The sequence below is a fragment of the Oncorhynchus kisutch genome, linkage group LG24 (genome assembly GCF_002021735.2).
Source record: "Oncorhynchus kisutch isolate 150728-3 linkage group LG24, Okis_V2, whole genome shotgun sequence".
NCBI classification, from domain to species: domain Eukaryota; kingdom Metazoa; phylum Chordata; class Actinopteri; order Salmoniformes; family Salmonidae; genus Oncorhynchus; species Oncorhynchus kisutch.
Window position 1 is genome coordinate 38460457 of NC_034197.2, and position 21419 is coordinate 38481875.

The following is a 21419-nucleotide window of genomic DNA, read 5'->3' on the forward strand; positions in this document are numbered from 1 at the left end:
GGGGTTATGGTTAGGGTTATGGTTAGGGTTATGGTTGAGGTTAGGGTTAAGGTTAGGGTTAAGGTTAGGGTTATGGTTGAGGTTCGGGTTAAGGTTAGGGTTATGGTTGAGGTTAGGGTTATGGTTGAGGTTAGGGTTAAGGTTAGGGTTAGGGTTGAACCGGGATGTGGACATGAAGCTAGGGTTAGGGTTATGGTTGAGGTTAGGGTTAAGGTTAGGGTTGAACCGGGATGTGGACATGAAGCTAGGATTATGGTTTAGGTTAGGGTTAAGGTTAGGGTTATGGTTGAGGTTAGGGTTGAGGTTAGGGTTAAGGTTAGGGTTAGGGTTGAACTGGGATGTGGACATGAAGCTGGGGTTATGGTTAGGGTTATGGTTAGGGTTATGGTTGAGGTTAGGGTTAAGGTTAGGGTTAAGGTTAGGGTTATGGTTGAGGTTAGGGTTAGGGTTAAGGTTAGGGTTATGGTTGAGGTTAGGGTTATGGTTGAGGTTAGGGTTAAGGTTAGGGTTTTGGTTGAGGTTAGGGTTATGGTTGAGGTTAGGGTTATGGTTGAGGTTAGGGTTAAGGTTAGGGTTAGGGTTGAACCGGGATGTGGACATGAAGCTAGGGTTAGGGTTATGGTTGAGGTTAGGGTTAAGGTTAGGGTTGAACCGGGATGTGGACATGAAGCTAGGGTTATGGTTGAGTTTAGGGTTAAGGTTAGGGTTATGGTTGAGGTTAGGGTTAAAGTTAGGGTTAGGGTTGAACCGGGATGTGGACATGAAGCTAGGGTTTGGGTTAAGGTTAAGGGTTAAGGTTAGGATTGAACTAGGATGTGGACATGAAGCTAAATGACGCAAATCATATTTTATCAGAGCTGAATTATATATGCTGTCTGTTCTATTATAGTAGTTGAAAATAAATAGCATATAGTAATTTATATTTATATGTGTACACAGACAGCAACATGCCTTTTAAAAGGTTATAGTAGTTCATGCTTGTTCACGTTATTAGAAAATAGGCTACTGGAGTCTGAGGAGATTTCACTGACTAAAATGTATTTGACTTTTATTTCACTAGACAGGTCAATTAATTAAGAACAAATTCTTATTTACAATAACGACCTGGCAAATATCTGACTCAAACATGTCATGTGACTGTGGCACACTACTACAGCCCAGCAGATGGCAGTGGTCAACCATGACATGTGACTGTGGCACACTATAGCAGTGGTCAAACATGTCATGTGACTGTGGCACACTATAGCCCAGCAGATGGCAGTGGTCAACCATGTCATGTGACTGTGGCACACTATAGCCCAGCAGATGGCAGTGGTCAACCATGTCATGTGACTGTGGCACACTATAGCCCAGCAGATGGCAGTGGTCAACCATGTCATGTGACTGTGGCACACTATAGCCCAGCAGATGGCAGTGGTCAACCATGTCATGTGACTGTGGCACACTATAGCCCAGCAGATGGCAGTGGTCAACCATGTCATGTGACTGTCATCAAACACTGTCCTCCATTTTGGCAAACGACAAAAACAAGAGAGACGTTTTTTCTTTCCTTTTCTTCTCTGGCAACCCCATAGCCTACAGTGTATGGCACACACACACACACACACATACACACACACACATACACACACATACACACACACACACACACACACACCAATTAACGCAAGCGACCGATGCACTTGTCTATAATTCTTTATTAATGTTTTTCATAGATAACATGGTTGATACCCCCACAATAACTGACATCTCTTATCTTGTTTATAATACTGACACGGGAACATGGGAACATGTACACAAGTACACAAACACAGAGTCACAATTTCAGCCCAACTACAGAGTTAACCTCCAAAAGAAAACAGGAGACCCAGAGGCCGTACAGCCAAGGCCTGTCCTGCTTTACAAAATAGTAGCAAAAGAACAATCACCTCTACAAAAGTAACAAAAATCCTTACTATCTATTATTGTGGAAGTGCTTGTAATTTTGGAAGTTTGTAATTTTCAAAAGGGTATTAATAATATGAATGCCTAGAAAATCCCCAGTAAAAATAGCTCATCTCTGTAAAAATGGGCTAGCAGGACAACCCTTGGCTGTGCATTTAGTCACAAACTTTTTTTTTCTCTCAAATTTTCTTTAATACAACAACAATAACATTGTTCCTTAAATACAAATATGTACAGAGACTTCAACAAATGTTTTTCTTCTTCAAAATAATGCCCTAAACACTAATGCATTATCTATAATAAAGGTTATGCTCATTTGGATATTTCCTTCACAGAAATCGCCCATGCAGTTGGATACCTGAATCATCGTAATTAGATCACAGTTTCTTTACCATTATATCGTATTGATGTTTTGTGTCTCTGTCACAACATGAATGTGTCACCACGGCAACAGCAATAGAATCTTCTCCTGCCTGTCAAAGACACATTTAATATTCTTTCTTCTTTTTTTAAATAGCCCCCCCCCCCCCCCCCCAATCCTCCCTGACCCCCTGAAAATGTTGTCTTCACCCCTGCCAACCTCCTGAGCAGGATTTGAGCCAGCTTCTTCAAATGTAAACATACCGTTGCCTGCAATGAGTGGAGAGAGAAAGGCACACATGATAAAAGCACACAGCTTTAAGCTACAGTACCTACAGAGGTTTTGGTTTGATTAGCTAAATGACACCTTTTTACCATTCTATCAGATATGATTTTCTCCTGGGAATGTTAGTGTGGTATTTATGTGATCTACTTTGATTTGTTATGTTTTGTGTTTTTAAATTGGATGATAATGTTTGAAGTATAGGCACCTAATGATTGGCTACCTCCCTTTGCTGGACAGAACAGAATCAGGGGACCATTCTCAGGCGCCTTCAGATGTGTACAGTACCAATCTCAGGGGCCTTCAGATGTGTACAGTACCAATCTCAGAATAGGGTGCTTTGGGCTATCTTTTCTCATGTTTACAGGGTACTCTACTCTGTCTGTCCTCACTTTAACTGATGAAGGAAGGGCAAAGGTCATTAAAGACAGGACACTAAGAATCTTTGTATACCCTGGCCTACCACAGACTGAGATATTAGATCATTGGTTTTATATTCTGCATTATTCAGGGGGATTCACAGGTGTGTGATCACTTTTGATCAGAGCGAACAGAGACTTCTTGCTTTCACATGCAACACTGTACTTTTACAACCACTACATGAGACCACATCCATTCACAACTATCAACTGAAATGGATCGTTTTACATGTCATGGTCAAATCACATTGCCATGGTACAATATGTCACCATGCTCCTCCATCCTGTCTCATACGTAGACATGAACATTATCATCCATATAGTCACATGTAGTGTTTATAAAAATAAATAAAAACTGTCAACACAGTGTTACATTGGCTGGCGTAACATGACCATGTATTTACACACTCTACTCTGTGCCAATTTGACACAGTCCAAATTTTCAGTGCTTTCTATCCCATGACAATTGGCCATTTAGGAAAATACTAAAACATTACAAATACAGAAGACAGAAACCTCCTTATAGGAAAAATATGTTCATTACTCATTATCAAATGAACAAGCTGTTGTTGTTAACACTTGATTATATTAGCTTTATAAATGTGTTGGACTGCCATTTAGCCATTTAATCTTACATCTCAGTGTCGTTGAAGCAGTTTAAATGGGGTCATACCATATCGAATAAGATATGAGAATAATCGTAATCTGTATACTCTTGTATTGTAGTATGCATGTGCATTAAAGAGAGGTGGAAGAATAAGCTACTTTCTTAATCAAATGTATCAAGAACTCCTTCCTGAGGAAAAGTCACACAAGACAAAAGCCTTTAAAGGTTTTGACATTCTGAGTGATGGACAAATATTTATGTAACAAACGCCTCTCTCTCTCTCTCTCAAACCAAGAGGGAGACCTCTAGCGCTGCAAATCAATCTCCACTCCCACACGTTCCTCTCTCTTCACTTGGAGGGCTTTGAGTCAATCCCTGCTATCGCTGCATGCTTTGGCTAGTGTCTTAGTATCGTATTTATTTTGTAGATTTAGTCAATTCTTTCCAGTAACCTGCATCCCCTCTATTTATTTAACCTCTATTTTACTAGGCAAGTCAGTTAAGAACAAATTCTTATTTTCAATGACGGCCTAGGAACAGTGGGTTAACTGCCTGTTCAGGGGCAGAACGACAGATTTGTACCTTGTCAGCTCGGGGGTTTGAACTTGCTAGTCCAACGCTCTAACCACTAGGCTACCCTGCCGCCCCGGCAGAGGGGATGGTTAAAAGATTTTGGTCTGAAAAGTATTACTGCCATGTGTAAACACGCGATAGCATTCATTGAATCAAACACCCCGGACACTGATGCAAAGGGAATTATACATCTCAAACAGTGTTTGGATTTACATTATCAGTCAGAAGTTTGGACGCAGCTACTCATTCAAGGGTTTTTCTCTTTTTTAAAAAACTAATTTCTACATTGTAGAATAATAGTGAATACATCAACACTTTGATATAACACATGTGGAATCATGTAGTAACCAAAAAAAGTGTTCAACAAATCAAAATATATTGTATATTTGAGATTTTTCAAAGTAGGCACCCTTTGCCTTGATGACAGCTTTGCACACTCTTGGCATTCTCTCAACCAGCTTCATGAGGTAGTCACCTGGAATGCATTTCAATTAACAGATGTGCCTTGTAAAAAGTTTGTGGAATTTCTTGCCTTCTTAATGCGTTTGAGCCAATCAGTTCTGTTGTGACAAGGTAGGGGTGGTATACAGAAGATAGCCCTTTTTGGTAAAAGACCAAGTCCATATTATGGCAAGAACAGCTCAAATAAGCAAAGAGAAATGATAGTCCATCATTACTTTAAGACATGAATGTCAGTCAATACGGAATATTTCAATAACTTTGAAAGTTTCTTCAAGTGCAGTTGCAAAAACCATCAAGTGCTATGATGAAACTGGCTCTCATGAGGACCACCACATGAACCAGCATTCTCTCAACCTGCTTCACCTGGAATGCTTTTCCAACAGTCTTGAAAGAGTTCCCACATATGCTGAGCAATTGTTGGCTTCTTTTCCTTCACTCTGCATTCCAACTCATCATCAAGGCAAAGGGTGTCTACTTAGAAGATTCTGCAATCTAAAATATATTTGGATTTGTTTAACACTTTTTTTGGTCACTACATGATTCCATATGTGTTATATCAAAGTGTTGATGTCTTCACTATTATTCTACAATGTAGAAAATAGTACAAATAAAGAAAAACCTTTGAATGAGCAGGTGTGTCCAAACTTTTGACTGGTACTGTACATTAAAACACAAACAGGGTAAATATGCAGGTCTTTGTTTTTCTTTTTCTCACTCTGCTGGGGTGAGTACCAGTACATTCCTAGTGGCCATAACCCAGTGTGCTATTAGAAGTCCATACTCAAATGCTGGCACTTTCAATGGTTTAAAAAAAATACACAAGAGAGTTTCATTACACTTTCTGAAAGCTAATTACACTACCCATTATCACAGGGTCTCCCATTAGGCTACCTCATTATATTATCACAGGGTCTCCCATTAGGCTACCTCATTATATTATCACAGGGTCTCCCATTAGGCTACCTCATTATATTATCACAGGGTCTCCCACTAGGCTACCTCATCATATTATCACAGGGTCTCCCACTAGGCTACCTCATTATATTACCACAGGGTCTCCCACTAGGCTACCTCATTATATTACCACAGGGTCTCCCACTAGGCTACCTCATCATATTATCACAGGGTCTCCCACTAGGCTACCTCATTATATTACCACAGGGTCTCCCACTAGGTTACCTCATCATATTATCACAGGGTCTCCCACTAGGCTACATCATTATATTACCACAGGGTCTCCCACTAGGCTACCTCATTATATTATCACAGGGTCTCCCACTAGGCTACCTCATTATATTACCACAGGGTCTCCCACTAGGTTACCTCATCATATTATCACAGGGTCTCCCACTAGGCTACCTCATTATATTATCACAGGGTCTCCCACTAGGCTACCTCATTATATTACCACAGGGTCTCCCACTAGGTTACCTCATCATATTTTCACAGGGTCTCCTCCTAGTTGCAACAGATCACTCAGAGCAAGTACTACACGTTCCCTATTGGCTTTTTAACGTTGTGATCTGTGTTTGAGAGCTGACCTTATCATAATCTTATCACAACGACACAGTACTGCACAATATAACGCCAATGTGACCAAAGAGGCCTCTATGCATGAACTCACTCACAGGACACTTGAACGAAGAGCCAACCATTTAGTTAAGATTACAGACATTTCAGATTCACTACAACATACATTAGCATTTCAGATTCACTACAACATGCGTTAGCATTTCAGATTCACTACAACATGCGTTAGCATTTTCACCATGTCTGGATCAAAGATAGAGAGAAATCCATAGAAAAGGAAACCTAAAAAGCCACAGTCATATCCGCCTCTATTCGTCACAACTCTCAGACAGGTGTAGTTCCTCTGATAAGCTAACAGAAGAGGAAAAGAGGCAACAATTACACTGGAAAAATATATGCATGTTTCTATTCATATAGCTTTTAAATGTCTATTTATACAGAATGTATATACAGTGTACTTATGGCCATCTTGGCAAAGAAACAAAGGCATCTGAAACAATCCCAACTCTCGGTCTGACGCCCTGGTCATGTCACGTGACTAGACATTGTACATTGCAGAATGCAAAGAATCAGGAAAGAAAGTGAGGGGTTTGTGGCACTTTGTGCATCAACAAATGAAATCTAAAATAAGGCTACATGGGCGTAGTGGATCTGATATTAGTTGTCATTCTCCTTGATGGTTTAGTTTTTCCTTGAAGTGTTTTAGACCCAGACATCTAGTCTAGAACACACTGGAACAGAGCTCTAGAACACACTGGAACAGAGCTCTAGAGCACACTGGAACAGAGCTCTAGAACACACTGGAACAGAGCTCTAGAACACACTGGAACAGAGCTCTAGAACACACTTGAACAGAGCTCTAGAACACACTGGAACAGAGCTCTAGAACACACTTGAACAGAGCTGTAGAACACACTGGAACAGAGCTCTAGAACACACTGGAACAGAGCTCTAGAACACACTTGAACAGGGCTCTAGAACACACTGGAACAGAGCTCTAGAACACACTTGAACAGAGCTCTAGAACACACTGGAAAAGAGCTCTATGGAGCTTCTGCCCAAGACATTTAGAGAAAAGAATAAACAGAGAAAAAATATTTGATCAAAAGGCATTAAAACATCTCTGGTACATTAAAGATGTTTTGGGTTAGCCAGTGTTGGCCACTACAAAGCGCTCGGGGAAGAAACATTTTATCCTTCTATTTTCTTGGTCTTATTTTTCCTGACAAAACGCAAACAACTCCTTGCTGACACAAAGACAATCTGATACCAACAGAACAGTGACTGCTTTTGTTGGTTATTCTGCTTAGGAATAACTGCTGGTATATCTATGAAAGCAAATCAAACAATATTCTATGATTTTCTTTCTAGACATGTTTTTTTCTTTATTTAAATATTAGCAATGGATTTTAAGACTACTAAGACTCAGCCATCACAGGACACACAGAAATGACTAAATAAATATACAACCATATGACAGTCAATTTCCTCAATATTAAATAAATAATAAATACATACTTTCTTTTTAAGCCGTGGATTTTCTGAAGATACTTTATCATAACAGAAATAACAGAAATGAAAACAGTTTTATAAAATTATCAAAACTTTGTCAGTTATAAAATATCTGCACTTAAAAATGTAAAAAAAAAATATTTAAAATAAAATAAGATATATAAAATAATTAAGTGTGAACAGTTATCTATATAGATTTTTAAATATTGATGTCGAAGTCTCCCTGTTTTAAATCTTTATGGCCATGATAGACCAGCAGGGTTGCATTTTGTGTTTCACAAAACAAAAAAATAAAGTGAATAAATAGATAACATTAAATAAATACAAGTAGTTTAACATAAAATGGCAATAAATTACAATTTTGTGCATTCACAAATGTTTTATAATTTATATAACAAGAATTATTGTACCACAAACTATTCATTGAAATGAAGTGCATTTTCTATGTTCATAAAAACTATTGATAGGACTAACTGGAATTGACCATTACTATCATCATTCAGTTCAAAGAAAAAAGGCTGTATTTGCTGCACTCAGACACCAGTTGTTCCATTAAAAATATAGTACAGGCTGTACTGTTGATTTTCAGAAGAGAAAAACTCCCCCGTGATTTGTGACTTAATCTTCATTTGAAGAGTTGTTCCGCTGATTTGAGACATAGAGCCGTGTTGACATCTTGCTGCAGTAAGTAACAACAATAAGTACATGAACCATTGCTCAAGAAGACCTCAGAGTTCAGTGATTCTCCATTTGCTTCTCCTCAATAGGGATGGCTGCACCGCTCACAAGCACGCTCTCCTTATCCTGCCCCAGAGCAACCTTTCTGAATGAAGCCTTAGTGTCTTCCCTAGAACACAACGTTGGCGTTTCATCGGCTTGGTTTTTGATATTTCCTCAACGGTTTTCTTCACCTCATGTAGGCAGGTCAGACCCACTACTTCCCATCTTTCTTTCTTCTTTCTTCTCCAAATTGTTGCTGAACTAAAGCTTGAATTACAGTATACATTGAGACAGTCAATGAGACACCTCCAAAACAGGACAGACATGAAAACGACAAAGATAACACATAACAAACAAATCCCCAGATATAGATTTTTTTTTCATCAATTCAAACTGAAGGATTTGGTTCCATTCCACTTCCTCCTTCCGATCCCAGCAGCAGCAGGTTTGGATTTTGGTCCTAGTTAAGTTTTTCTTCTTTACAGAATGCTCCCTGGGTTTAATTTAAGTTGTCGTTTATAAAACCTGAATGCCCTTTTTGTATTTGTATTCTCGGTAAATATACTGTGGTCTCTTGACTCCATCTCTCCTTTTACATGTTTTCACTTTTTATTTTTTCAAGGTTTTCACACCTTGATGCTCTTCACAGCCTTGTTGATGCTCTCCAGCAGAGCCTTGTTCTCCGGGTTCTGGAAGCACTCCTTGTTGGTGTACATGTCAGTCAGGGTGCTCAAGTAGCTGTTGAAATTCTGCTCAGTGATTGGCTCCTGCTGTGATGCGAAAAACAAGGAATTTCAGTTTGTCTGTACAGTATACAGTTTCTGTTTACTGTGTTTCTGTTTGTGTTAGTGTGTGTATTAGTTTGTGTTAGTGTGTGTAGTAGTTTGTGTTAGTGTGTGTATTAGTTTGTGTTAGTGTGTGTATTAGTTTGTGTTAGTGTGTGTAGTAGTTTGTGTTAGTGTGTGTAGTAGTTTGTGTTAGTGTGTGTAGTAGTTTGTGTTAGTGTGTGTAGTAGTTTGTGTTAGTGTGTGTAGTAGTTTGTGTTAGTGTGTGTATTAGTTTGTGTCTGCATGTTCAAGCCTCGGCCACAGCTGTTTCTGTACTGTATGTAAATGTATTTAACTCACCATGTGTGGGAGACGTATGTTGGCCAGGCTGCGGATCAGGGCGTGGCTGAGGCCAGATAGCTCCACGAAGAGAGCCTCATTCTGCTCCTCAATCAGCTTGTTCTCATCCTCAATGTTCTTCAGGTTCTTCTCCATGGATGAGATCTGCACCACAGCCCAACAGTTATTTACACATTCTGTATACACATTTACTTGAGCTCAGTCATTTTGCAATAAACCACAATCTTAAACTGTTAGATATTGGCTCAATAATGCGACACGTACGCAAACACACACACACACACTGTCATGTGCCTTTCACTGAGGACTGGCTTCCGTCTGGCCACTCTACCATAAAGGCCTGAATGGTGAAGTGCTGAAGAGATGGTTGTCCTTCTGGAAGGTTCTCCCATCTCCACAGAGGAACTCTAGAGCTCTGTCAGAGTGACCATCGGGTTCTTGGACACCTCCCTTCACCCCCGATTGCTCAGTTTGGCCAGGCGGCCAGCTAAGTCTTGGTGGTTCTAAACACACACACACACACACACACACACACACACACACACACACACACACACACACACACACACACACACACACACACACACACACACACACACACACACACACACACACACACCTGTGTCTGCAGGTTCACCATGTCTGTCTCCATCTCGTTGTTGGTCTCGTTGAGCTCATTGATCTCCTTGTTGAGTTGCTTCATGTCCTCGTCATTATCCAGAACTACAGGATGGAAAGGGAGAGACACATGATGTCATCATTTGGGGCGGCAGGGTAGCCTAGTGGTTAGAGCGTTGGACTAGTAACCGGAAGGTTGCAAGTTCAAACCCCTGAGCTGACAAAGTACAAATCTTGTTGTTCTGCCCCTGAACAGGCAGTTAACCCACTGTTCCTAGGCTGTCATTGAAAATAAGAATTTGTTCTTAACTGACTTGCCTAGTTAAATAAAGGTAAAATAAATAAATAAGGGAAAACTGGGACAACATCATAGTTTGAAAAACGAAACGATGCAATGCTCTCTCGCCATTAAAAAACTCATTATTTTATTAAACCAACTATTAAAAGCTTGGAAAGAAAAAGAAAAGACACAGAGGTAGTGAAAAAACATTCTAGTTTGAAATACTGTATTGACTAGACATTGACTGCCATATAAATGTGTTCCCTATTCCGTTGTTCTCTTACCGCCACTGGCCCTGAACTTGGTGCTCAGGTACTCCTCTCCAGGGAACTTGGCTTTCTTCTTGGCAAAGGAGGCTCTGGGACAGCCAGAGAGACTACAAAACAGGAGGAATAAAAATGGTCAATTTCATCATGTTGAGGATTTGAAACCATGAATGAAACACAAAATGATACAGTTAGATTGATGATGCAACCAGGGGTAATAATCTGCCCTGTGTTCTGTGTTGTCATTGGTCTTTACCTGCGGTGTGTGAGGAAGCTGGCCTGTGATTGGCCTTTACCTGCGATATGTGAGGAAGCTGGCCTGTGTTCTGTGTTGTGATTGGTCCTTACCTGCGGTGTGTGAGAAAGCTGCCGTTGGCGTGTCCTGATCCATCGCAGTCGGGGGTGGGGCAGGTGGGGGCCTCCGTCTTGAAGGCCTTCCAGGAAAAGGGGTTACCGTTGAGCATCCCTTCCTTCTGCCTGCGGGCAGCCAGCGGGCACCCATAGGCACTGCGATGCGTGGCGTACTTCCCACTGATGTGACCTAGGCTGTCACAGCCAGGCACAGGGCATCTGTAGGGAAGAGAGAGAGTGACAGAGAGAGAGAGGGGTAACATTAGTATATCTATAGATATGTGACTTGTAGAGAGAGATGAGATGTAAAGCACAAAGTGTATGGTAAATATAGTTATAACATAATTTCATATAAAAAATGAATGTGTAAGACTGCCATTACGTGAGTCGCATTAGCTGGCATCATTTCACTATGTAACACTATTTCACTATGTAACACTATGTAACACTATGTAACACTATGTAACACTATTTCACTATGTAACACTATGTAACACTATTTCACTATGTAACACTATGTAACACTATTTCACTATGTAACACTATTTCACTATGTAACACTATTTCACCATGTAACACTATTTCACTATGTAACACTATGTAACACTATTTCACCATGTAACACTATTTCACTATGTAACACTATGTAACACTATTTCACTATGTAACACTATGTAACACTATGTAACACTATTTCACTATGTAACACTATGTAACACTATGTAACACTACGTAACACTATGTAACACTATGTAACACTATGTAACACTATTTCACTATGTAACATTATTTCACTATGTAACACTATTTCACTATGTAACACTATGTAACACTATTTCACTATGTAACACTATGTAACACTATTTCACTATGTAACATTATTTCACTATGTAACACTATGTAACACTATTTCACTATGTAACACTATTTCACTATGTAACACTATGTAACACTATTTCACTATGTAACACTATGTAACACTATTTCACTATGTAACACTATTTCACTATGTAACACTATTTCACTATGTAACACTATGTAACACTATGTAACACTATGTAACACTATGTAACACTATTTCACTATGTAACACTATGTAACACTATTTCACTATGTAACACTATGTAACACTATGTAACACTATTTCACTATGTAACACTATGTAACACTATTTCACTATGTAACACTATGTAACACTATTTCACTATGTAACACTATTTCACTATGTAACACTATTTCACTATGTAACACTATTTCACTATGTAACACTATTTCACTATGGTAACACTATGTAACACTATTTCACTATGTAACACTATTTCACTATGTAACACTATGTAACACTATTTCACTATGTAACACTATGTAACACTATTTCACTATGTAACACTATGTAACACTATTTCACTATGTAACACTATTTCACTATGTAACACTATTTCACTATGTAACACTATGTAACACTATTTCACTATGTAACACTATTTCACTATGTAACACTATGTAACACTATGTAACACTATTTCACTATGTAACACTATGTAACACTATTTCACTATGTAACACTATGTAACACTATGTAACACTATGTAACACTATTTCACTATGTAACACTATTTCACTATGTAACACTATGTAACACTATTTCACTATGTAACATTATTTCACTATGTAACACTATTTCACTATGTAACACTATTTCACTATGTAACACTATTTCACTGTGAGGCCAAAAACCTGCCCGACTAAAAACAATGTGTTACTTCATCGCCGTAGGTTTAATATTATTGGTACCCCGCTATAGGTACTGTACCTGTTGCCTGGCATCATGTTGTGGTAGCATAACCAAGCAAGCACATTCAACAAACACAGACACCAAGGTCTTTTATTAGCTGTCGTCAGTTGAAAAGAGACAATTTCAGAGAAATATTAATGTAATATTTTTTGAGACATGATCTACACTGCAATACTCTACGATGAACTACAATACTATGAGTCAGCACAGGCAAGCGCAGTGCGTCTCAGGCTGGTCTGGGTGTGGTACTGCTGTGATGATGTCATCTCTAGGAGACAGACTGGGGACAGGTCATCCTGCCTCTGCACGGAGGTCAGGGTGACTGCCTTTACTATTTTGGATGTGACTTTTACCGTATATCTTAATTGGAAGAAAAAAGGGCCGTGGCTTTCTTTAGTGGTACGAACTTTAAGAGCTCGGAGTCCTCCTTGTCGTCCTTGGTGGGAGATGTTTTTAATCCACCTTTCTTGGCACGGGGACACCCAGACAAACTGAAAACACAAAGTATGAAGCCGATAAAAAAAGGGTGGAAAAACACCTTGAACAATCGTCTTTTATTGGTGGAGACGATACTGTTTGACAAAAGGGATGGAACATTATATGGAAAGCATCTTATTTTTTTATTCTAATGCCCGAAAGAAAGTGAAACATTTTAAATTAAAATAAAAGAAACCAAAAAAATAAAAAATAAACGATATTTTAAATAGTAAATCCAACAAAGTAGTAAAACCAAACTAAAAGGATAAGCATATCAAAAATAGATAAAACTAGATTTTTCACAATTGCGGATGAGTGTATGAGTGTATGAGTCCTGCCTGAAACTACCATGATCTCTTTCTAAGCTTCACTGGCCTTGTGTGTCTGTGTGTGTGAGAAGGAGGAGCGAGGGAGAGGGAGAGAGAAGGTCGTTTTGCGACTGTCTCCCATACAAGATGGAAAGTAGGTAGGGATGGTGAACGTAGGTTGGTAGTCCACTGATGAGCTCTGTACCTTCTGTGGGAGGCGTAGTTTCCAGTGTTATGTCCTGAACCATCACATCCTGGAGTGGGGCACCTGGGAAAATCAAGGGGAATGGGTTAAATGTAAGCACGCCGACAAAATAGAACCATCACATTTGCACCATAGCAACTGATGGGTGTGAGGGTGTAGGAGTTCTGGTTTGTCAGCGGAAATGGGTGCGGGAGAATAACAAGGGCAGATGCAGTAACAGTGATGCTAGCAGTCCCAGTAAAAACAGCAGAAATAGAAGTAAATAGAATTGATCATTGTAGCATACAGTAGTGACAGAACCAAGGAGAAAGCCCAGTGGAAGACAGACATACTTGAGTTCAGCAGAGTGGGTCGCCATGAGGGACCGAAGACTCTTATCAGCAAGAGGACACCCAGACAGACTGAAGGGAGAGAGAGGAGATAGAAAGAGAAGAGAGAGAGAAAGAGAAGAGAGAGGGAGAGAGAAAGATAAGAGAGAGAGTAAGAGAAGAGATAGAGAAAGAGAAGAGAGGGAGAGAGGAAGAGAGAGAGAGAAAGAGAAGAGAGAGGGAAAGAGAGAGAAGAGGGAGAGAGGAAGAGAGAGCGAGAGAGAGAAAGAGAGAGAAGAGAAGGAGAGAGGAAGAGAGAGAGAGAGAGAGAAGAGAAGAGAGAGAGAAAGAGAAGAGAGAAAGAAGAGAAGAGAGAAAGAGAGAGAAATAGAGAGGATAGATAAAGAAAAGAGAGAGAAAGAGAAGAGAGAGAGAGAGAAAGAGAAAGTGAGGGAGGAAAATAATCAAAGACGAAATATAGTTCAAAGTTATTGAGAAAGTCTTTGGAAATAGAAAACAGCCAGCAAGGAAAACATTCTATTTTTAAATCTAAATTGTTATTTAAGTTAGCTGCTATGTTTCTTGTATACAGTGTGACTACATCATTGGCTCAGGGCTTGTGCTATATAGAGGGGCATACCATACCTGCGATGGGATGCATAGTTTCCGGTGATGTGGCCACTGCCGTCACAGCCAGGAGTGGGGCACCTGGAGACAACAATAGCGAGGATAGGAAAGGAAAGGAGAGGAGAGGAGAGGAGAGGAGAGGGGAGGGGAGGGGAGAGGAGGGGAGGGGAGGGGAGGGGAGAGGAGAGGAGAGGAGGGAGGGGAGAGGAGAGGAGAGGAGAGGAGAGGAGAGGAGAGGAGAGGAGAGGAGAGGAGAGGAGAGGAGAGGAGAGGAGAGGAGAGGAGAGGAGAGGAGAGGAGAGGAGAGGAGAGGAGAGGAGAGGAGAGGAGAGGAGAGGAGAGGACGGTATCAGTATCTCAGGGGAAAGGGGATCAGAAAATCAGAGAGAGAGTGTCGTGGTGGACTTAAAGGATGCTTTGTACAGCCGTTCCTCCAGGGAGAATAGACAGACCATTGACTTACAGGAGCACATCTTTCTTGCAATCCTTTGGCTGTTGGAACTGGACCTTGAAGTTTGGAGTGGTGACCTCTCCAGGGTACTTCCTCTCCTCGGGGTAGTCCTGCATCAGGTCCATGTCCTCAGGGTCGGACGAGGCAAACGACTGCGCTGTGTGGTGCTCCATCTGTGCAATCAAATGGAATCAAGAAGAGTGGAAAACACAAGCGAATCCTTTAATACATTTTAAATGGTTGGTTACGCATGAGTGTACACATGGCAACGAGCCTCCATGATCATAATGAGGAGATGAGACAAGGACAGATGAAGGAGAAGAAGAAGTTAGAGGACAGACCTCCTCTGTGTCCTCCTCCCGCTGGCGGTTAGGTTTGGTGTAGTCCAGAGGCTCCTCCCAGTGTTCCTGTTTGTAGGCGTGGCCTGTGTGGGGCGAGGTCATGCCACTGCTGCCTCCGTGGTGCAGGGAGGAAGAGGAGGAGGAGGGGTCTGGGGAACATACCCCAGGGCTGGTGCCCTCTCGTTTGACGGGCTTCTTCATGCTCAGGTCAAGAGTCCCATTCTCGTCCACCTCGATGTCCATGCTCTACAGAGGGCAATTATGGTAATGCTCACAATAACATTACATTGTCTCATGTGATACACACCTCAATGTATCACGACAAGTCTATCCCCAGCGCCTGTTATCTTAATGCCCCACCTGTCTCTCTTTGAATGGACATACATTGCCAACAGAGCTGGTCAGGCTCCGTTTGTATTGTCAGATCTATAAGACCGGGGAAACAGAACCTCTCTTTAGTATTCATCTGAAATGGTATTCATTTTGGCTGTAGAGGAGCCAGAGAAATCAAAGAGTTACGCGCCGCGGGCACGTTGGCTGTGGGGAGCAAGAAAAAAATGGTCACTGGTCCCAGAACGGTCCCTGGCTGACGAGCACTACTACTGAGCTACTATGGCCATTAATCTTCCCTTTCTATCGCCCAACACCATGTCAGGAAATCAAAAAAGTATGAAACAGTCACTCTCCCCGCAAAGGCAAAAAGCATTTAAAAAAAACACAGTATGGGTGAGAGTGCTGCTCCAATTACATCTCCTGTGCACAGATAGACAGAGGGAGGAAGGGAGGGAGGGACAGAGAGATTTGGCCGGCAGATAATGAAAAAAGACTACCTGGTGGAGGGTAATCCGAGGGAACTGGCAGCCAGCCAAATTCAATAACAACATGAAAAGGATGAAGGGATAGGGGGGAAAAAAATATAAAGATAGGTGATGCAACAATACCTCAACACCATCCTCTTCCTGTTAATGAACACCACCTGATGTTACATTCTATTTGCTTGGCAGTTGGGGAGCTCTAGGAGTCTAGGGGGTAACTTGGCAGTTGGTGAGCTCTAGGAGTCTAGGGGGTAACTTGGCAGTAGGTGAGCTCTAGGAGTCTAGAGGGGACCTTGGCAGTAGGTGAGCTCTAGGAGTCTAGGGGGTAACTTGGCAGTAGGTGAGTTATAGGAGTCTAGGGGGTAACTTGGCAGTAGGTGAGCTCTAGGAGTCTAGGGGGTAACTTGGCAGTAGGTGGTGTTATAGGAGTCTAGGGGGTAACTTGGCAGTAGGTGAGCTCTAGGAGTCTAGGGGGTAACTTGGCAGTAGGGGAGCCCTAGGAGTCTAGGGGGTAACTTGGCAGTTGGGGAGCCCTAGGAGTCTAGGGGTAACTTGGCAGTAGGTGAGCCCTAGGAGTCTAGGGGGTAACTTGGCAGTAGGGGAGCTCTAGGAGTCTAGGGGGAAACTTGGCAGTAGGGGAGCCCTAGGAGTCTAGGGGGTAACTTGGCAGTAGGGGAGCCCTAGGAGTCTAGGGGGTAACTTGGAAGTTGCTGAGCTCTAGGAGTCTAGGGGGTAGCTTGGCAGTAGGTGAGCTCTAGGAGTCTAGGGGGTAACTTGGCAGTAGGTGAGCTCTAGGAGACTAGGGGGTAACTTGGCAGTAGGTGAGCTCTAGGTGTCTAGGTGGTAACTTGGCAGTAGGTGAGCCCTAGGAGTCTAGGGGGTAACTTGGCAGTAGGTGAGCTCTAGGTGTCTAGGTGGTAACTTGGCAGTAGGTGAGCCCTAGGAGTCTAGGGGGTAACTTGGCAGTAGGTGAGCTCTAGGAGTCTAGGTGGTAACTTGGCAGTAGGTGAGCTCTAGGAGTCTAGGGGGTAACTTGGCAGTAGGTGAGCTCTAGGAGTCTAGGGGGTAACTTGGCAGTTGGGGAGCCCTAGGATGCTAGGGGGCAACTTGGCAGTAGGTGAGCCCTAGGAGTCTAAGGGGTAACTTGGCAGTAGGTGAGCTCTAGGAGTCTAGGTGGTAACTTGGCAGTAGGTGAGCCCTAGGAGTCTAGGGGGTAACTTGGCAGTAGGTGAGCTCTAGGAGTCTAGGTGGTAACTTGGCAGTAGGTGAGCTCTAGGAGTCTAGGGGGTAACTTGGCAGTAGGTGAGCTCTAGGAGTTTAGGGAGTAACTTGGAAGTTGCTGAGCTCTAGGAGTCTAGGGGGTAACTTGGCAGTAGGTGAGCTCTAGGAATCTAGGGGGTAACTTGGCAGTAGGTGAGCTCTAGGAGTTTAGGGAGTAACTTGGAAGTTGCTGAGCTCTAGGAGTCTAGGGGGTAACTTGGAAGTTGCTGAGCTCTAGGAGTCTAGGGGGTAACTTGGAAGTTGCTGAGCTCTAGTAATCTAGAAAGTAACTTGGCAGTGGGTGAGCTCTTGGAGTCTAGGGGGCAACTTGGCATTTGGTGAGCTCTAGGAATCTAGGGGGTAACTTGGCAGTAGGTGAGTTATAGGAGTCTAGGGGGTAACTTGGCATTTAGTGAGCTCTAGGAATCTAGGTGGTAACTTGGCAGTGGGTGAGCTCTTGGAGTCTAGGAGTAACTTGGCAGTAAGTGAGCCCTAGGAGTCTAGGGGGTAACTTGGCAGTGAGTGATCTCTAGGAGTCTAGGGGTAACTTGGCAGTAGGTGAGCTCTAGGAGTCTCGGTGGTAACTTGGCAGTGGGTGAGCTCTAGGAGTCTAGGGGGTAACTTGGCAGTAGGTGAGCTCTAGGAGTCTAGGGGGTAACTTGTGGACACAATCAGGACAAAGAATATATGTTAGCAGCAGGTATAAGCAGGGCTAAAGATAGGGGGCTTGCCTACCTTGCTAGCCAGGTCCTGGTGCTTGGTGCTCAGGTTCTCAGGCCTCTCCCAGCAGCGTGTGGACAGGTTTAGGATAGCGGTGGCAGCCATGTGTGCTGCCTGGGCTTCATGGGAGTAGTCGTAGGCAGAAGAGGAGGCAGTCTTTCCATAACCTCCATGCAGGCTGAGGCTGGGAGAAGAAGACTTGGGGGACGAGAGTTTAGCTGAGGGAGCAAAAAAAAGATAAACTGAGATTTTAGCTATATAATCGTGTCCTGTTGTGTGTCTGTATTTGTGTCTGTATGTCTGGGGGGGGGGGGGGGGGGTTGTCTGTGTGGGCTAAAGATATATACGGCTATAGGACAACGTTTCCTTACATTTGAAGGCTTTGGGTGAGGCTTCGCTGGTCGGTATCTTTGGAGCAAGCATGCGTTTCCCAAACACCTGACAGTCGAAGCTTGCATAATCAAAGGAGACCTTGGAGTACTTCTCCAGCTCCTTGGCCAGGTTGGCACGAGGTGTGGCAGGCACCATATTGGGCCTGTACTGCCCATAGTGAGGTACTTCCAGCTGCTTCACAAAACACATGGGCCTGAAGGGGAGAGAGGGAGAGAGAGAGGGGGGAAGAGGGAGAGAGAGAGACAAAAAGAGAGAACCAAAGAGAGAGAGAGAGACAAAGAGAGAGAGAGAGACAACGAGAGAGACAAAGAGAGACAAATATTGTTTACTTCACTTTTGTATATTATCTACCTCACTTGCTTTGGCAATGTTAACACATGTTTCCCATGCCAATAAAGCCCCTTGAATTGAATTGAGAGAGACAAAGAGAGAGAGCGAGAGACAAAGAGAGAGAGAGAGAGAGAGAGAAAGAGAGAGAGAGAGAGAGAGAGAGAGAGCGAAAAGAATAGAGTGAGAGAGAGACAGTGGGTGAGAGAGAATTGAATTGAATTGAGAGAGAGAGAACGGGGGTGTGTGTGTGTGAGAGGAACAGTCTGCTTGGGAGGAGAGAGGCAGGATTAAAAGCTCTCTTATCAGCAGAGGGCACATTTGCATATTGTAGAGCATGGAATTGATTAGCTTTAAACCCTCTCGTTTTCCTGGAGTGCCAGGGCTTTTGTCAGACCTGTTGGGGTTAAATCCACTGACACACGCAAATGGTCCTGGGAGGGGATAGTGTAGTCCAGTGATTTCCCTCTACTTATCACAGAGTATAGTACCCCATCCCTCACCGCTCCTACCATGTACAATCCCATATCCCTGGTCACAGACAGTAGCCTGGAATGGCTCAAACAACATGCTCTCTCGCATGGCTCAAAGACTGTCTGGGAGGAAATGGCTTCTGTCATGTTCACAGACACATAGACAGACAGTGTTGAACTGAGCTGTGTGCTTTCTGCCATTGAGCACTGGGATAACCTTTCTCTTTATTCAACGTGGATAGCATTATAACAATGATATCATGTCGAGTATTTAGCCAGCTCGGGTGTGTTTTCTACACACAGAAAAGGCCAGCTCATTTGAATGACAATGAAGAAAAAACAAGGCTAGCTTTATTATGTTTAAATACTTGGGCACTTTGTCGGACCACAGACGAGGTTCCTCAAGGAAAGCAATTATTTTCCCTTATCCTCACAATACCCTCTAACTCGCATAATTAGCTTATCGGGTGGCATTATTAATTAAAATACCAAGAAATGAGGATGTACTTAGCATAATACCTCTGTCTAGTCGTTAAATGTAATTATCATTCTTTTGAGCGTGATGAGGGTGAATAGAGAGAACAGGATGTTGAGGTGACATGACAAAAACATCATTGCACTAGTGCTGATTAAAACTGGGATGTCCTGATTGACACATCATACAAGGGCTCCGCCTGCCGAGCAGTTGACAACAACACGAGTGGTGCTACTCAGTCACTGCAAGGTCACAGTGTCACGCCCTGACCTTAGAGAGCCTTTTTATTCTCTATTTAGTTAGGTCAGGGTGTGACTTTGGTGGGCAAATCTATGTGTTCTATTTCTTTGTCGGCCGGGTATGGTTCCCAATCAGAGGCTGCTGGTGGTTGGCAGTGGAGAGGGATGAAAGAGTTTGGAGGGGTTGGAGTCTGGAGCAAGACAGTCGCTTTGAGGAGCGTGTGACCCTTCAGGCACCATGCTTTGCGGTTACACTGTACTGTGTCTCCGGTACGCATCCACAGTCCAGTACGTCCTGTGCCAGCACCCCGCAGTTGCCGGGCTAGGGTGATCATCCAGCCAGGACGGGTTGTGTCAGCTCTGCCCTCCAGACTTCCTGTGCATCTCCATGGCCCAGTATATCCTGTGCCAGCTCCACGCACCCAGTCTCCTGTGCGTCTGCCCAGCCCGGTAAGCCCTATGCCAGCTTTACGCACCAGGCCTCCAGTGCGTCTCTCCAGCCCGGTGCGTTCTGTGCCAGCTCTACGCACCCAGCCTCCAGTGGTGATATATGGCCTGACGTCTCCAGTGATGATCCATGGCCCTAAGCCTCCAGTGATGATCCATGGCCCTAAGCCTCCAGTGATGATCCATGGCCCTAAGCCTCCAGTGATGATCCATGGCCCTAAGCCTCCAGTGATGATCCATGGCCCTAAGCCTCCAGTGATGATCCATGGCCCTAAGCCTCCAGTGATGATCCATGGCCCTAAGCCTCCAGTGATGATCCATGGCCCTAAGCCTCCAGTGATGATCCATGGCCCTAAGCCTCCAGTGATGATCCATGGCCCTAAGCCTCCAGTGATGATCCATGGCCCTAAGCCTCCAGTGATGATCCATGGCCCTAAGCCTCCAGTGATGATCCATGGCACGAAGCCTCCAGTGATGATCCATGGCACGAAGCCTCCAGTGGTGATCCATGGCCCGGAGCCTCCAGTGAAGATCTATGGCACGAAGTCTCCAGTGATGATCTATGGCACGAAGTCTCCAGTGATGATCTATGGCACGAAGTCTCCAGCGACGATCTGCGGCGACCTTAGAGAGCCTTTTTATTCTCTATTTGGTTAGGTCAGGGTGTGACTTGGGTGGGCAAATTTATGTGTTCTATTTCTTTGTT

The 21419-nt window shown here is 43.1% G+C and overlaps 1 protein-coding gene across 5 annotated transcripts in view; it reads right to left on the reverse strand.

Moving 5' to 3' along the window:
• Nucleotides 1–1682: 1682 nt before the first annotated feature.
• The window catches only part of LOC109869098 (myelin transcription factor 1), a 147338-nt gene continuing 127601 nt past the window's right edge, over nucleotides 1683–21419 (reverse strand). For 2 of the 5 annotated variants that reach the window (XM_031803842.1, XM_031803846.1), the window contains 13 exons: nucleotides 18731–18945; nucleotides 18375–18577; nucleotides 15565–15810; nucleotides 15236–15396; nucleotides 14791–14853; nucleotides 14170–14238; nucleotides 13838–13900; nucleotides 13255–13338; nucleotides 11050–11271; nucleotides 10720–10811; nucleotides 10157–10260; nucleotides 9538–9681; nucleotides 1683–9180 (listed from right to left, as the gene is read on the reverse strand). In XM_031803842.1, the coding sequence (XP_031659702.1) occupies nucleotides 9037–9180; nucleotides 9538–9681; nucleotides 10157–10260; nucleotides 10720–10811; nucleotides 11050–11271; nucleotides 13255–13338; nucleotides 13838–13900; nucleotides 14170–14238; nucleotides 14791–14853; nucleotides 15236–15396; nucleotides 15565–15810; nucleotides 18375–18577; nucleotides 18731–18945 (1810 nt within the window). In that variant the 3' untranslated portion in view covers nucleotides 1683–9036. The remainder of the gene's footprint in view (nucleotides 9181–9537; nucleotides 9682–10156; nucleotides 10261–10719; nucleotides 10812–11049; nucleotides 11272–13254; nucleotides 13339–13837; nucleotides 13901–14169; nucleotides 14239–14790; nucleotides 14854–15235; nucleotides 15397–15564; nucleotides 15811–18374; nucleotides 18578–18730; nucleotides 18946–21419) is intronic. The other 3 variants (XM_031803843.1, XM_031803844.1, XM_031803845.1) reach the window with 3 other exon arrangements.